At 55.0% G+C, this 16,795-nt stretch overlaps 7 protein-coding genes across 7 annotated transcripts; 2 read left to right on the forward strand and 5 right to left on the reverse strand.

Moving 5' to 3' along the window:
- Positions 1 to 613: 613 nt before the first annotated feature.
- GNI_086810 (hypothetical protein) lies at positions 614 to 3,387 on the reverse strand (the record flags this gene model as incomplete). The annotated part of the gene is made up of 2 exons (XM_011132375.1): positions 614 to 732; positions 819 to 3,387. The coding sequence occupies 2 exons, from the start codon at positions 3,385 to 3,387 to the stop codon at positions 614 to 616; spliced, it is 2,688 nt and encodes an 895-aa protein (XP_011130677.1).
- A 345-nt stretch (positions 3,388 to 3,732) lies between these two features.
- On the reverse strand, positions 3,733 to 5,307 carry GNI_086820 (methyltransferase small domain protein; the record flags this gene model as incomplete). Its single annotated transcript, XM_011132376.1, has 1 exon — positions 3,733 to 5,307. One exon carries the CDS (start codon positions 5,305 to 5,307, stop codon positions 3,733 to 3,735), a length of 1,575 nt encoding a protein of 524 aa, XP_011130678.1.
- Positions 5,308 to 5,376: 69 nt separating this feature from the next.
- Positions 5,377 to 7,254, reverse strand: GNI_086830 (eukaryotic translation initiation factor 3 subunit 8; the record flags this gene model as incomplete). Its single annotated transcript, XM_011132377.1, has 1 exon — positions 5,377 to 7,254. The coding sequence occupies one exon, from the start codon at positions 7,252 to 7,254 to the stop codon at positions 5,377 to 5,379; it is 1,878 nt and encodes a 625-aa protein (XP_011130679.1).
- A 518-nt stretch (positions 7,255 to 7,772) lies between these two features.
- Positions 7,773 to 9,214, forward strand: GNI_086840 (hypothetical protein; the record flags this gene model as incomplete). The annotated part of the gene is made up of 2 exons (XM_011132378.1): positions 7,773 to 7,850; positions 7,958 to 9,214. 2 exons carry the CDS (start codon positions 7,773 to 7,775, stop codon positions 9,212 to 9,214), a joined length of 1,335 nt encoding a protein of 444 aa, XP_011130680.1.
- Positions 9,215 to 10,510: 1,296 nt separating this feature from the next.
- On the forward strand, positions 10,511 to 12,925 carry GNI_086850 (transcription factor Tfb2; the record flags this gene model as incomplete). Its single annotated transcript, XM_011132379.1, has 1 exon — positions 10,511 to 12,925. The coding sequence occupies one exon, from the start codon at positions 10,511 to 10,513 to the stop codon at positions 12,923 to 12,925; it is 2,415 nt and encodes an 804-aa protein (XP_011130681.1).
- A 1,200-nt stretch (positions 12,926 to 14,125) lies between these two features.
- GNI_086860 (SNARE protein) lies at positions 14,126 to 15,028 on the reverse strand (the record flags this gene model as incomplete). Its single annotated transcript, XM_011132380.1, has 3 exons — positions 14,126 to 14,275; positions 14,355 to 14,733; positions 14,943 to 15,028. 3 exons carry the CDS (start codon positions 15,026 to 15,028, stop codon positions 14,126 to 14,128), a joined length of 615 nt encoding a protein of 204 aa, XP_011130682.1.
- A 941-nt stretch (positions 15,029 to 15,969) lies between these two features.
- On the reverse strand, positions 15,970 to 16,641 carry GNI_086870 (acid phosphatase; the record flags this gene model as incomplete). Its single annotated transcript, XM_011132381.1, has 1 exon — positions 15,970 to 16,641. One exon carries the CDS (start codon positions 16,639 to 16,641, stop codon positions 15,970 to 15,972), a length of 672 nt encoding a protein of 223 aa, XP_011130683.1.
- Between the last annotated feature and the right edge of the window lie 154 nt (positions 16,642 to 16,795).

Below are 16,795 nucleotides of genomic sequence, written 5' to 3' on the forward strand. Positions count from 1 at the left end.
GTGGGCAGTGGTGGAAGTCTCTGGAGCCTGAACGGCAGAAGTTTGAGCTGATGGTTGGTAGGTAGTGGTGGACGCCACAGGCGCCTGAACTGCTGAAGTTTGGCCCCATGACTGATAAGTAGTGGTCGAAGTCGCTGGAGCCTGAACTGCAGAAGTCTGTGTCAACGGCTGGTGGGCAGTGGTGGAAGCCTCTGGAGCCTGAACTGCTGAAGTTTGGCCCCATGGCTGGTAAGTAGTGGTCGAAGTCGCTGGAGCCTGAACTGCAGAAGTCTGTGTCAACGGCTGGTGGGTAGTGGTGGAAGTCTCTGGAGCCTGAACGGCAGAAGTTTGGCCCCATGACTGATAAGTAGTGGTCGAAGTCGCTGGAGCCTGAACTGCAGATGTTTGGGCTAGTGACTGATGAGTGGTAAGGGACGCGGTTGGCACCTGAGGGACGGAAGCGGGCGTCCACGCCTGAGAGGAAGAGTTCTGCGTCAAAGCCTGATATGTAACGGGCGAGGTGGCAGGAGCCTGAACTGCGAAAGTTTGGGTCAACGGCAGGTATGTGGTGGGAGCCTGAACTGCAGAAGTCTGGGCCAGTGAAGTGTGAATGGTGGTGACCGAGGTCGGCACTTCAGGGGTAGAAGCGGGCGTCCACGACTGAGAGGAAGAGTTCTGCGTCAATGGCTGGTAAGTAGCGGGCGAAGTCTGAACGGCAGCTGACGGCTGGTAGGTGGTAGAAGTCGCTGGAGCCTGAACCACTGAAGATTGAGCCAGTGAGTGATAACCACTAGGCGAGAGGGGAGAACCGTTTGTGGCCGGCCCAGGGCGGAAGTCACCGCTGCGGTCTTCGAAGACGTTTGGCGTTTGGCCTGTCGAGCGGGACTGGTGCAAAATTTGAGTGGTCGGGATGGAGATCGGGTTGACCGTCGGCTGCGAGAAGGTAGCCGTGGTCTCACTGATCCTGGTGACATTGGCCTTCGTTTGGTTATTGGTTGAGGCATCGTAGTACCCAGCGTGGCCAGTTTGGTAGTTGGTGTACTCAGGTTGATTGTTAATTGGCTGACTGCTGTATACAGGCTGGCTGTTGTATACAGGCTGGATGTTGTATACAGGCTGACTGTTGTACATAGGCTGGCTGTTGTACATAGGCTGATTATTATCTAGTGGCTGGTGGCTGTATATAGGTTCATAGGTGATGGGTGATTCGCTAATCGTACTCTCACTGGCCCTACTGGCATTGATGGTAGCTTGACTATTATTGGAAGCTTCGTTATTGTTAATTGCCGGGCTAATGCCTTGCTCGGCCCGATCAGTGTAGGCAGCTTGGTTGTTCGCGCAACTCTGCGGACTGTAGGAGGGGTCATTCGCTCCGTGGAAGACTTCGGGGAACACTTGTGGCTTGAGAGAAGAGTAGAAATTATTGTGCTGGACGGTGGATGGGTATAGCCCATCGGCGGTATTGCTGATGTCAACTGTCGCCTCCCCAGTAAGCGTCCGTTCATTCTGGTAGGTACCACCCGGAGACTGATAGTTGATACCCCCAGTGGTCTGATAGGTACCCCCAGTGGTCTGGTAGTTGATACCCCCAGTGGTCTGATAGGTACCCCCAGTGGTCTGATAGGTACTCTCAGTGGTCTGATAGGTACCCCCAGTGGTCTGATAGGTACCCCCAGTGGTCTGATAACCGGTGGGCTGGTACTGGTAATTACCCGGCTGGCTCAAGACCTGGCTTTCCGCCAGGCCTCCTGCCTGACCTCGGGTGAAAGTCTGGATAGTCTGGCTGTCCATAAGCGGTACCTGCGTGGGTACGAACTGTTCTTCCGATTCGACGGACTCCTCGGGCGCGGGGTCTTCGAGTGGAGCGGCCTCCAGTTCATCTTCCGCCGGTCTCCGACTGTCCTCTGAGTTCCGAGAGCCAAGCACCGAGTCAATCGGACGGGGAGGATCCATATGCATCGAGTCGACTTGAACAGAGTTGTTGCGTAAAGAGCTACTGCGCGCGGAATCCTGAGTCACGTAATTCATTTGCGTCGAGTCTTGAGCGAGCGGGGGTACAACTGCGTTGCTCGCCTGGCCCACCGACGTACCTAACCCGCTGCCCAGGCCACTGCCTAACAGACCACTGCCTCCCAGGCCACTGCCTCCAAGGCCACTGCCTCCTAGGCCACTGCCTCCTAGGCCACTGCCTCCCAGGCCACTGCCTCCCAGGCCACTGCCTCCCAGGCCACTGCCTCCCAGGCCACTGCCTCCAAGACCCGCGGCTCCCACGGCGGGGTTTAGCGAGCTATAACGCGAGACGAGAGCGTCCGAGTGAGCGGTGTAGGAGTTGCCTGTGGCGTAGGCGGCGGTGGTGCCACCGGTCTTGAGCATTACTGACTCCTGGCGGATTGGTCGTATGGCGGTAGAAGCGGGACGGTTCATGAGGCTTTCGACGGGGATGCTTTCCACAATGACCGGGGCGGGCGAGGTCGCAGGCCCGGGCAGAGGGACGGTCGAGGGTGTGGTGATAGGCATGGCCGAGGGTGTGGTCAGAGGCGGTAGTGGACTGACATGACTCGCGGCGGGAGGCTTCATGAGGTTCTCGAGAGGGATGCTTTCCACAATGACCGGGGCGGGCGGTGCAGACACGGGTGCGGTCGTGGGGACGTTCGTCGTGACGGGTTCGTCGTAGGTTTGGTGGGTGATGTTGGAGGACAGTTCATGGAGGTTGAGGCCGGCGGTGGCAGCGGCTGCGCCGGTATGGAAGAAGGCTTGGTTGGAGTAGTTGGTGAACTGGCTAGCGTAACGTTCGTTGATGGGGAGGGCGAAGTTAACGTTGGGTGAAGCGTCGGATATACAGGAGGCTCGTGAAGCTCCGTCGTGTGAAACTCCGTGGTGTGAAACTCCGTCGTGTGAAACTCCGTGGTGTGAAGCTCCATTAGTCTCTGGTTGCGGGTAGCTGGTTGGCATGCACATGTTGAGACAGCCGTGGCTCTTCTTGGTCATGCTCTGCGACCGCCGGCCGGTGTAGGAGTCATCGGCGAGAGACTTACGGTGACTCTCACCACTTACCGCGCTCCTCGAACGCGCCTGACTACCCCGGCTCGAACGATATAAACTTGCCTTCTCGTCCACGAATGGATTGCGCATCGAATCGCGCAACGGGTCTGGACGCTGGCTACTCGGGGTGAACGTCTGACTGTACTCCGGTGTCTCTGCGGGCGTCTCCGTTTCCGCAATCTGTCTTTTCTGGCTCCGGCGGGCACGACTCGACACAGGCTCCGGCAGCGGGTAAGTGGTAGGGATCATGGCCTGCTTCTGGTGACGGCGCTCATTCTTCATACGCTCATGCTCATTCTCCATCGACACCAAGTCTTCCTCATTAGGGGGAACATTGCAACAAGCCGATCGAGATTGCCTCACCATTGCCCTCAAAAAATTTATTAACTAAAAACAGAAGTAAACCTCGCGATCACTCCCTGAAACTTCACCACAACGTAACTCTGGATCCACTCTGGATCCACCCCACACCCTGACTTCTTAATCCACCTGACCGTCACCCTTCTTCATTCACCTCTGGATCCAATTGATATCTTCATCCTCGATATCTTCATCCTCGATATCTTCATCCTCGATATCCTTCATCCTCGATATCCTTCATCCTCGATATCCTTCATCCTCGATATCCTTCATCGTCGATATCCTTCATCGTCGATATCTTCATCGTCGATATCTTCATCCTCTCAATGTCTTGGGGACTTTAAGAGTGGTCTACCAATGCCAGGCGATGACCCATCGACTCTGCTTCCCAGGGCAGAAGCAGACTGTCTGCTGGAAGGGTGCCTTCTCCAGATGCAGATAAGCTTCCAGATGTTTCAACAAGTCCTTCGAGTAAACCAATGCCGTGTACAGGGGACACGGGTGTAGGCCAGTTTGGGTCGGAGGTTTCGTCGCTTCGGCAACGGCCTGCTGCCGTCCTCCGGAATGGCGTCTTCTGGACCAGTCGCCGGTCTTCACAATTATTCTTTCGCCTTCCGCATCCACAAACTCATTGAAGGACGGTTCGCTGCAGATCGATTCTACCCCACCACCAGGCTTTCTGTCATTGGAGACTTCGTCACCGTGTTCGTCCAGGCATTCTTTCAGGCCATGCTTCTCCACGTTATTACCATTTCCGGTGGCACCACTACCACTTCCGATAGCTCTATCATTTCCGGTGGTGTTAGCACTGCTGTGGGTGGAGCTTGCAGTGGAGCATTCATGAAGGTATTTGCTTTCATTGATCATTCGTTTGATGAAGGCCAGAGCGCCCCCTTGATGGTACACGAGTTCGGCTTCAGAACCATTCCTACTCATTCCGGGTCGAGTCTTTTGTTGCGCCGTGTCCAAGTCGGGATAGAAGGGTGGGTTGCATAATACAGCATCGTACGTGTCAGGAGGAATGCCGACGAGGATGTTACGTGGAGTCGTGGGACTGACTTTGGTCACCGCCAAGTCATTTCGCCTCAAAAGTTCCTCAGCTGCCACCAGTGCACTCAGGTCAGTCTCACTCACCAGCACTTCTGCTACGTCATAATGCTTCTTAAGCAAGATCGCGTAGATTGCACTAGCCCCCGTACCCACATCTAACCACCGTAAGCTACTCAAGTATGTCCTATATAATTCACGGCGTCGTACATCCAAAAGAACTCCAACACGCTCAACCACTCCAACACGCTCAACCACTCCAACACGCTCAACCCCCGCCGACTCCGCAGCGTCCACCGACCCCGCAGCGTCCACCGACCCCGCAGCGTCCACCGACCCCGCAGCGTCCACCGACCCCGCAGCGTCCACCGACCCCGCAGCGTCCACCGACCCCGCAGCGTCCACCGACCCAGCTTTGAACCGTTTCATATTGAAATCGTTCGGGTGTGGACGCTTCCTCAGAGACTGCCGCGGCATCCCGAATTCCGTTACAACCTCCGAGCCCGGATTCTCTTCCCCTAAATTATGGGTTTCCTGTACACCGCGGAGTGCCAAGCCGTTTCTCAACCTGAGGAGAATGTCGACGACACACTGCACATAACTCAGTCTACCGGGCACCCCGGGAACCAGATAGTCTGTGTCCTGGGGCAGGGACCAATCCACACCATAGTAGGCCCTCAGAGTCGCCTGCGTCAATATATAGGAGCAGTCATGGCGCCTATAGTTGACAACATTACTGGAGTCCAGGACATCGTCCAACTGTTGTCTCAGTTCTGGCCATGGGGCGACTTGGTCCTTTACAAAATTCCAGTCGACGACATCCTGATGACTGCTATAACACTCAGGATGTTGCAAAATATCACGCCGGTTGGATTTCATTCACATGGAAAAAAATATCAACCAGCAAACTGGCAAAGGGAGAAACCAGGCAACAAGGTGGTCAAAAAATTATTTCCTGATGGCAAGAGCTTGTTGGTTGCTTTCAAATAGAGTTTCCAGCGGTTTGAGCATATTAAGTGTCAACGATTGTAATGGTGTGCACACACTTTCCTGGATATATAGAATGTCTCCGGAGCCATCCCAGGATGCGTTGAGTTCCTTGCGGAGGATCATCCTAGAGATTTGTGCATAGACTTCACTGGCGGGCAGTTCGAACAGCTCGCTGAGGTCATTGGCTGACATGGAGCTGTATATACTAGCGTACTTTTGTACATAGCAAGTGAGGGCAATTTCTCTAAATTTTTGAATGAGTTTAGTCTGAACTTCTTCTCGGTATGGATAGGTTGCCCAGAATTTGAGGCTTTTGAAGAGTTCGATGGCCTTTTCATCATCACCAACAAGGAGACTACGGGCACACGCAAACACAATCTCACGATTCGTCTCAGGTGGGACGCAGGACTTTTCCGTGTACTCAAGTATTCTTCTGAACCGAAGTGACTTGCTTCCGGTGTGTTTCTCCGCGCCAGGTCTTAGGTCCATGCGAAGATAGGGTACTTCCACAAGCATGCTGCAGATGTTAAAAGCGGATTCAATTAAATCCAGATTGATGTGAAGATATGAGGGTAATAGTCTGCGCTTCTCTGACTTCTCTTGCTCCGGTGATTTCTCGAAACCCTTTACAATGGCCACACCTTGAGCGAGCAATTCTCGGTGTTTACCATTGGCGCAAATCTCATTCAAAAATGGCGCCGCCAGAGCTGCGTTTCCTTGTCGAAAAGCGGCCAGACCCACTTGACAAATAGCGCGGTTATACTGAATTTGTTGCGCCACATCGAGCGTCTGAGCTAATTCGAAAAGAGGCGTGTTCGCCAACACATCGCGCGCTTCCTCAACGTAGCCATTAATCGCGCGATTTTGAATGAAGTAACACGTCGCGTAAAATCCAATTTTCGCGTCCTGAAGTCTCATACGCAGAATCTCGTGCGCCGCACGTTTTATCCATTCGGTGTTATTAGCTTTACCATCGAAAGTAAGAACAAGGTACTTCTTAATCACCGCCGGTACACCCTCAAGCACAACCCGCCATCGATTGGCTGCAATCTCGTTCTCCATATAATAAGTGTGCGCTATAATGCTCTCAAGAGCACGACCAGTAATCGCGAATTCAGCTTCGGCATTCACCAAATAGGCATGAGCCACAACCAACAGACGCTGTAGGTCCGGTAGCAACTGTTCGCTCGCGCTGTCACCATTGCGTATGTTCTTAAACAAAGACGACTGCAATCGATCCACGAAACCCGCAATTGCCGCGGCCGGCGAACCCTCATTCGTAATGAAAGTGATGTCTTGATGCTGACACAATTCAACATACAACTCCATCACGTCCTCCGCTGTACGACGCCACATCGGAGCACTCAATGTCATAGACGCACTGTGCTCCAACGCAGCACCTACCACACCCCGCAAGGACTCTATCAACAACCGGGGCATCTGTCGCTGCCGTGCTACGTTTGCCGCCTCTCGCAGCATATCCTGCTGCTCGCTGCGTTCGCTAGAACGTTTCACGCGCTGCTGCGTTAATTCCTGAAGTAAACTCAAAATCGCTTCTTCCGGCAAGTGCTCGATTTCATCGCGCCACGACTTCTTGGCCGCCTCGCGTTCTGCATCCTTCTCCGCCACCGTCTTGGAGACACGCTTGGGCTCCTTCGGCCCCTGCTTCTCTCGCTTGTCCTTTTTCTCGCTCGTAGCCACCTCGCTAATGCCCCATTTTTTCAGCGCACGCGCGTGCTTCGCTTCGAAATCCAGGTCCTCGTCGTCCTCACCGCCCGAGGAAGAGCTGTCCTCGTCGCTCTCAGCGGAGGAAGAGCTATCCTCGTTCGAACTCATTTCGCTCCCGTCATCACTCGAACTGTAAGAGCCATCCGAGGAAGACGAGCCCTCCGACGAGCCCTCCGACGAACTGTAGCTCCCGCTGCTACCACTACTGCTGTATGACTCCTCTTCGCCCGCGGAAGACTCTGACGACGATATATAACTGTCCAATGCCATGGCCGTGGTTGCAAAGAAGGCCTCCCTTAAAAATGCGCCCGCCATTCTGGCCCCCAGGATCCCCCCCTCTGTCTTGTCTACTCAGCAAATTTTTCGTCACCACTGCCCACGACCATGACTACCAGACAGCGCCTCCCCGAAGCTGCAACGACCACTCGGTCTCGCAAACAACAACGAACTATTTTTCTTCCTCACCTCTCAGTGTCCAAGATGCTGCTCTCGTGACTTACCCCTCTTTCAGCAACAATTCTCCACGCCCTTCCTATCCCTCCTCCCTCCTCCCGCCAGTACCAACCACCATCTCCCCCTCACGGCCTGCTTCAGTTTTATTTGGCCGCATATCGCAGCCAACTATAATGCAGAGGAAGGATCGCCGCGGCCGTGCGGATTCGTCCCAAGGGTCAGCGGGCAGAAACCCGAGAAGCAAGGAAGATGTATAGCCTACCCCCCTCCCCTCCCCTCTGCTGTTTCCCCCCTGCTGTGTCCCCTATGCCCTCCCCCTGCTCCCGCTGACGTGTGTTCTGAGCGCTTTGTATTGTAGAAGCCGTGGAAGCATTGCACGCAGATCCCCATCTCGGGAATTGAGTTCCCACCGAATATAAAGCCGGCCGCATTGATCATTGGATCCAAAGGTCACAACCACGCGCGGCTGCAGGACGAGTCGGGGTGTTGTGTGCAGCTCCGGGGCGTGGGCATCTCCTCACCTGGCACGCCGGGTTCCGCCGACCCGTTGCACCTATTTGTGAAGTATGACCAGCCGGAGCAACTTCGTCAATTGCGCGAGGTCCTAGCGAGCATCATCGCGGAAGCCTTCGCCCGAGCCGGTACCACCCCCAACAGCATGGACTTCGGTCTGGGGCTGCAACAAAAGCCCTATCCCGGTGCTGACTACCCCCCAGCCAACAACCCCTACCACCCCGGCCCTGATTACAGCAACGCAGGCCCAGGCCCCAACCCTTACCCGGACTACAACGCCCCCACTCACGGCTATCCCGGTCCGGGTCAGGGTCCAGGTCAGGGTCCAGGTCCGGGACAGGCAACTACCCGATACCCGGCCGCCGGCGCCGGCTACGGCGCCGCACCTCTGAAAATGGCGTTACCTCCATCAAATCCGCTCGAGTGTTTCTACTCCATCCACCTGTTGCTCCACGGCGCCGACGGGCCAGTGAGCAGCTCGCGGTTGCTGGAAACCTACGAAGAGTTCTACGGTTGGCCAATTGACAGCCGCTTCACGATGTTGGGTTGCGGGAACGTGAATCGCTCGCTGTCGATGCTGACCGCCATCATTCAGCTTCAAAGCCGCTCAACCGGCGCCGTGCTTGGCCCTGGACACATGGCCGATCCCAATGATGACTACCTGCTACGACCGCTACTGCCACCAGACACCTCGCTCGCCACCCTCAAAGAAGCCATGGGAAGCTCCGTTCCAAAACCCAGTGCAAATGGACCACCACCTAACAGCAATTGCCCGCCACCCAAAATCGTCGCTCCGCGAGTCGTTCACCCTAAACCTAAGCGACCTGCCACAACCCCCGCCCCGGGACCTTCCTTAGCCCGGAACCCTCCGGGTCCGGCTGGCGCCGGTCCCGGGTCCGGTCAGCCCACCGATGTCCTTCCGCAGGACCTTATCGTCGAGGGATTGGTTGCCATCGTCCGCGAGATTCAACAATACCAACTCGGCGAAGACCCCGACCGTAACGAAGGTTTCCCCTTGATGCAGGCCTGCGACGAACTCAGTAGAAGGACCGGAGTCATCCTCAATTACGAAGCGTTCGGCTATAAAGGCATTGTCGAGTAGGTCACCGCACCCACCCGACTCACACCAGACACAACCTACACCAGACACAACCTACACCAAATCCAATCTGGGACGACCTACACGGGATTCAAGACTCTGCACACGCGAGTCTGCACACAATCTTACAGGCACACGTCTGTCGGCAAAAATGGGTGCTCGTATACGTAAGGTTAACCGCTCTCTTTATAGGCTCATAATGAGACACTGCAAGCCAGATGTCTTACAGCTGTGGCGCGATCAGGAAGGCAATGTATTAGTGCGTCTTGGCGGAAGCCACCAGTAGCTAGTAACCGAGGACCAGTCGGGGCGACAAGTCCAAGAAACCAGTCGAACTACCACTGAGCGCCCACCACTGAGCGCCAGAATCAATAGTGCTAGAGCTTGAGCTGAGACGACCTAGTGAGTGCCCGAGCTGTAAAACTTGGTGTACAACAACGGATCCTTTTTCTAAACAGAACGCACGTGTGCTTCGTTCTACAGACGCGAGTGCGGGCGGGGGGCTGGAAGTGTATGGACGGAGGCTTACGAGGGGCATGTTGAAGAAGGCCATTACGCCCATGTACGTGGTGATGGTAAGTAGGATACCGGTCCACATGAAAAGGTGACGTCGTTCAGTTTCGATCATGGTGTAGGTGGCGGGTTCCGCGGCCCCACGTACGTCGCCCTTGCCCTGTAAGTCGCGGACGCCGCTCACGACCAAGTCAGCCAACGCGTTGAACGGCGCTTCGAGGGCCGCACTGCCGCGCTGCAACAGGTCCTCACTCTCCTCGAACACCTCTCCGTCAATCACCACTTCCTCGGGGGCTATGGGACCCTCAGGTACAATGGGCGACGACGGAATCTGCTCCGCCAATAACGCAGGCGGCAACACTCCTTGTGTGGAGACCGGCACAGGACCGAACTCCGCCCCGCTCAGACCTTGTTGCCCAGTAACGAAGGCAGCCTGAAAGCACAATACCGCCTTTGCATCTTTCCGATAACCTTGATGGCTGGGTCAGATTTCTTATCACGGCTGGAACAGCATTCGAACCCAGGGCCCGCGAAGCCAGGGCCCGTGAGCAGCCCAGATACTGCGGCCGTGGAGCAGATCCAGTGGCACCACCGCGGTTGGCGGTACCAGCGGCGGCTGCGGTTCCGAGTTGGTGTGGGTGGTGCCAGAGGAGGAACGAGCGTCCTGCCCTAGCTCTGGATCTGGCCTGTAGATCTGTGTGGGTAGGAACAGTGTCTTACAGAGAGCACGAGGAGAGAATTGAGTGCTTTGGTCATCGATCGATCCGTCGAAATTAAAATTGAAAAATGGACGCTCCGATTGTAAGACACATAAAGAAGGTGCTTTCGGGGACGAGTCAGGACCTGGTGATTGGGGCGATGTTCGGGACACCAGCCATCGTGAAGTTTGTGTTAACGGCGTTGACTCCAGAGTCACAGTGTTTGGTATCGCGAATGACAACTATCAGCGACCCGTCACGATGGGAGCCATTAATGGTGTGGTTCAAGACGTCGCTGGGGGCGCAGCGTACCCAGATTTTACGTACTGCATTGACGCAGTGTCGACAGCTTAAGGTGGTCAAGGTCGTCGACCTTGCACAGCCCGCACAGGCACCCGTACGACCCGGAGGACGAGTGCAAGCCCCTCCACCGCCAGCGGCGCCGGGCATTAAGAAGCGTTCCGGTGGTCTGGCGGCAGTCAGTCGTGCGTCGGGTGGTACAGGCAGCAATGGGCCGGGTCCGGTGGTTGCGGGGAGTCACACCAGCGCGGCGACCCAAAGCCAAGTGAGTCGCCTGAGTCGGCCGGGGGGCCTGACGCGTTCCAACCTGAGTGTCACCAGTGGGCCTGGCGCTGGTGGTCCTGGCGCTGGTGGTCCTGGCGCTGGTGGTCCTGGTTCCAATGTGGGAGGTTCAAGTTTAGGCGGTTCTAATATGGCTGGTTCTGGTGGTTCCAACGTGGGCGGAAGTCAATTAGGAACGAGTCAAGTGGCGGGTAAGAACGACGCAGGACGCATTCGGTACGAGGTCCACCCGCAGTTCCGGCAGTCATACCTGTGGCTCGTATCGGACAAGCGTGTGCTGGCACATCCAACGTTCCGGTGGTTGCGGCTGCCAAGTCTGGAGGAAGCCAAACACCTGGCGACAGGGCCAGACGCGGCCTCTCTCGAGAGTTTCAGTCGGCACAAATGGGCGGGAATGTTGTTATGGGCGTTTAAGCAGAGTGCGACGCAGAGTCCCGTGCTGCGCTACTTTCCCATCGTTCAAGTCCCGCCTCCGGGTGACCTACTGCGGAATATTATGATTAGTGCGGGACTCGCACATGAACAAGTGCAGCGATTCGCCGGGATCCAAATTGGGGAAGAAGCCGCTGCTTCTGACGTCCGTTGGTTCCTTTCCGACCTCCCTACCCAAGTGGATGACATTGTAATGGGCGCTCTCACCCAACTCGCACTTGGCCAACATGTTTCCGTCGAAGTTCCCGCCATCGCCGCCAGGACCTCAGGCGGTGGTGCGGGCGGCGGTGTGGGCACCATGAGCGCGACCGGCTTTCTGTCGGGTGACGTGCCTCTAATGGTCTTGTTGGCACAGGTGGCTGCGAACAAGATTGGCGAACCTATACTCGTAAGCGAGGACGCACCGCCTTTCGTGAACGACTTTGTGAGCGCACTTCACGACATCGGCCTTATCTACTCCGCAGCGGTCACTCTCCAAGGCCGCAGCTACCGTAGCGTCGTACCCTGTCCCCTCGCACGCGTGTTCGCTATAAATCCCGCCACCAATGGCTCTGAACTCTGGCTACTATCACAACTCTACGGCGCAGACTCCCTTCAACACACACCTATCCAAAGCCGAACTCTCGCACTCCCCCGGCAAAGATATAGCGCCTGCTGCTCTCCTTCCCTGTTCCAGGACTCCGCCAACTCACTTGAGTTCCTCTGGACCTTGCCCTCCGACCCGCTCCAGGAAATGCATATCCAAATGGTCAAGGCGGAAGAGGAACAACGCATCGCCAACGCCACTGCTGTCAGTGAACCCAGGTCCAGCGCCATCAGCGCTACCGGTACCACCGCATTCACCTCCGTTTCCAGTGGACTGGGTACCAGTGGACTGGGTACCAGTGGACTGGGTACCAGTGGACTGGGTACCAGTGGACTGGGTACCAGTGGTTCGGATATTAAGGCCACTACTCCGAAGAAGAAGGGCGTTATAGTGGAAAGCAATTTCCGTGTTTTCTGTTATTACCCGGATGCTCTGCAGGCCTGTATTATTGCGTCGATATGCGACGTGAAAATGGTTACTCCGATCTTGGTCGTTGCAATGCTGACCAGAGAGAGCGCGACCAGGCGGCTCATGGAAGGACTCAAAGCTGAACAGATAATCAAGTTCCTGTCCTCGCATGCGCATCCTCTGGTGGTTAACAAATTCCTCAGCCAGGATCGCACCGCTCCGAAAATGGTATCGTTGCCTGAGAACGTTCACAACCAACTGATCCTATGGGAAGACCAACTGAGCGCTGTGTCCCAAACCAATGCCGTTATCTTCGAACTATCAGACTCTTCAGAACTACAGCTCTTCCCTCAATTGATATACCGCGCCAAATCTTCGGGTCATCTCATATGCAGCACTCCGGGGCCCTCGACAAGCAGTTCCGCTGAGGTAACTTTCCTTGCTACCGCTTCCCAGCATTGTAACACTGTCCTAACATTTGACCCTATTATTTGACACTATTATTTGACACTACACTTTCCCCATATGGATCCCCACATGGATCCCGCCCGATATGGATCCCTCTTAGTTTCAAAAATGGCTGGAAGAAACAAACGCCAGAATGAAGGCTGGCTCAGGACAGATGTCCAAATTCCAGATGCAGTTCGGTGCGGAAAAAAATTGGTATCCTTCAAACCCAGTGATCGTCGTAAACGCAGAATATAAGGAGGAGTTTGCGAAGGTTGTTCGAGCGTTGAAATCCGCCAAGAAGATTACGAGCCACGGCTGACCAGGAAACGCGCAACAGAATGTACACTGTAATGTGGCCATCAACGACAAGGTTGCTGGCGGCATGGAGGAACCCGTCCGAGCTCGTTGGATGGGAGCAGCCACATCCGATCCCGTTGGATGGGAGGAGCCGCATCCGATCCCATACGAAGAGTTATATTGCAGAAGAGTTGTATCGCAAAAAGGCTCAAAGAAGAAGGTGTGATACCGGAGGACGCGACGGGTATCCCACCATTCAGGAGCAGCCACGCAGTCTAGCTGTGAGGCATCAGCTCATATTCGAAATGGCTCATATTCGAAACGGACTTCAAAGCAGTGAGCTCCACTGCTTGGAGGAGACCGTTGCCTGCATTCCAAGACGTTGAGGAGAATGAATGCCAGAGGGGGATAGTCTTGGCGAAAGTAGCTGCTGTCGAGGTAGCTGGTGTGGTGGAGGTGGAGGTGGAGGAGGGGGGGTTGTACCGGTGTCCACGGGTTGGGCGCCACCAGAGGGACGGTGCTCGGTCCTGAGGGACGGCGCTCGATGCCGAGGGAAGGTGCTGGACCCCCAACAGAAGGTGCTTGATCCCGAGGGACGGCGCTCGATCCCAAAAAAAGAACTCGACCCCGAGGGAAGGGCGCGATCCCGAAAAACGGCGCTCGACTGGCTTAAATACAAAAAGCGACTCCGAGAATGGATAATCACCAAACCCACTCCGTCCCAGGTCGACAAAACCGTGGCCCCCAGAAGAGTAGGTCCCGGTCGCCCAACCTACTGACTTGCAATCAACAGTGATGGGCCTGAATAAAAGAACGAACGGCCATGCTCCAAGGCATATAAATAACTTCTTCTGGTCACCTTTGCTGGGTCCCCTTTGCTGGGTCGCCTTTGCTGGGTCGTCTTTGCTGGGTCGCCTTTGCTAGGTCACCTTTGCTAGGTCACCTTTGCTAGGTCACCTTACAGCAGCCCTTTTTCATTTTCTTCGCCGTCTTAAACATGACCTGAGTATTTGTTGACAGGTCATCGCTCTGCTCAACTAGCTTGTCCAGGTTCTGCATGTTGTCTAACACGTCGTCCAATCTCCTCTGTACAATTTTCTACAAGCACGCACCAATCGCCACTACGGTTACTGGACTAGTCACCACCTGGAGGGTTACGGTTGCCAGCAGCACTTACTTTGCTTTCGTCTACTTTTTGTTGGGTGCTGGTGACGGCATCAAACTTGGAAGGGTCTTTGAACTCTTTGAGGAACTCCCGGAGCACATCTTTGTAGCTGGCCGCCGCTCCGTCGTCCGTGACTGCCTTGTAGAACTGTTCGGGCACCTTTGATTTGAAGTCATGGTGCACTTTAGTAAGGCATTGAAAGGCGACGCGCGGTGGGTAGTCCTTGTCCGTTAGCATCGCTACGGCCAACCCATCGGACCAGCGCATGGCGCAGAACTTGTAGTCCTCGTGCCCGATCACTTCTCGCTGACCCACCTTCAACCGCGGAATGATTTCTCGAGTCAAGAACTTGGAGACATCCTTGACGGCATTTCGGTAAGTAAACGAGAACCTGAAAATACTCCGTAACACCCTGTCCGCAACAGGCGACAGTATATGTGTCTATACTACTGCGTGTGAACAATTCGTGTGCACAATTCGTGTGCACAATTCTGTTGATACACACACGTGTGCTCACACCTCAGTGAACACAATGCCAGAGTGTTGGCAGCCCCAGGATCCAGGGATCGTGGCCCAACGCAAGTCGGGAGTGGCGTTTACGAAGAGACGTCGTGCGTTGTGCAGAGGAAAATAGGTCTAGTCTCTTTGGGGTAGCATTTACTAATGATGATACCGATGAGCTTCATTATTTTTGCATGCACATGTCCTCCACGGAACAAGAACGCCTTGACCGACCAGACCAGTTCCCCACCCGACTGCCAGGGTACCCTGCTGACTACCTTACTGGTCTAGTTCCCCCAGCGCGAGTCGACATACAGAATGACTTTGTTCAGCTGGAACCTCCACGATATGACTGTACGACCCGTTGCACCTTCACCATGTTCCCCCATATCCATAACGTGTGACCGCCCCAATAACTTGTCGCCAATGGCGTGAGAAAGCAACGACTATTTGCTTAGACAAAACTTTGCACCCATTGACTTTCCAAAAGTCCCAAAAGGGGAATGTTTTCACCCCCATAGACCCTGCGTCAATGTACGTCAGCTGCCTTTCCTGGGTCTCCTACCCTTATGGAATTCCCGATCCAGAGCAGCCTTGTCCATATTGCGAACCAGAGAGGGAAGAAAGCTCGGAAATATCCTCCTCCGTGTCGGAATCAACAATCTCGCTAACGCCACCAATCGTGGAAACCAAGCACGAACAGATTCCAGTCATCACCAAACCACCGACGCCTCGAGTGAAACCCACTCCAGCTCCTGTCGCGCCGACTCCTCCTCCTCCGGAAGTCACCATCACGGAGTCATTCATGTGGACTGGTTGACAAACTAACCTGCTTGCCTACTGGCTTCTCATGTACTGGTTACTTGCTTATGCAACAACATTTATTGTATTGTCATTCGGGCTCCTCTAAGTGGAACGGCACACGGTCGTGTAACCCATACGGTCGTGTAACCCATACGGTCGTGTAACCCATACGGTCGTGTAACCCATACGGTCGTGTAACCCATACGGTCGTGTAACCCACACGGTCGTGTAACCCATACAGGTGTAAAAGATAGATTCATTCTGTCTTGGGTTCATTTTCATGGACGGGTTACGGACGGGCTGACTCATTCAAGTGTGATGTTTAGGAGTGGCCGTTGTACCTGAAGAGGCCTTCAAGGAAGTTGTTCCAAGTAAGACCTCTTGGCGTGTAGACGGCGAGGACCTGGAGGGCTTCTGCGCTGTCGATGTTTCTTCTTTCGTTGTCGTAAAAGACCATCTCATTGGGGTTGCACTTTGCTGCACGAGAGATACGAGTTAAATGGGTAGTCTTATCCCCGGGGTAAATCTCGCTGTACCGTGCGACCGTCCGAAATGAACCTCCTTTACCGAGGATTGCATTACTTCGTTTCAAAGGCAATATGCCCAGAGCCTCTGGCGACCAAGTAGTCACGAAAGGACGAGACGCCCAACCTACCTGCATGTAGACCCCGCGGGCTCGGCGTGCCGTGGTGCCAAACTCCAGTGTTTCCGGAATGGTTGGGGCAGTTGGAGCGGTGGAAACGCTGGAACTGAGGGTAGAGACGGCACTTGCAGACGTTTCCACTGCAGCCAGTTCCTCCTCCAGCGGTGCCGCATTAACCGCTGCACTACTTACTTTGCCCCGCGGTGCTCTCTTGCCCTTCTTCTCTGCGTCCGACGTCCATTTCGCCGCGATGTCCGAAAATAATCCCTGGCATGGGAGTGCCTGCAACAAAATGCCAATGTCCCGCTCACTGCTCAAGTCCAATGACTGGGCGAACTGCAGCCAGCTCATTATCTCATAACAATCTGGAAAGACTTCCAACTGACAGCCGCTACGGTCCACAAAACCCCGTCGAGTTGCTTTGAACGGCGGACCTCTCATGCATTCAATGTCTCCGTCCCATCTGATCAAATTACAGCGTCCTAGCCGGGGGGGTAGGGTAACA

The sequence above is a fragment of the Gregarina niphandrodes genome, assembly GCF_000223845.1.
Source record: "Gregarina niphandrodes unplaced genomic scaffold scaffold00016, whole genome shotgun sequence".
Lineage (NCBI taxonomy): Eukaryota > Apicomplexa > Conoidasida > Eugregarinorida > Gregarinidae > Gregarina > Gregarina niphandrodes.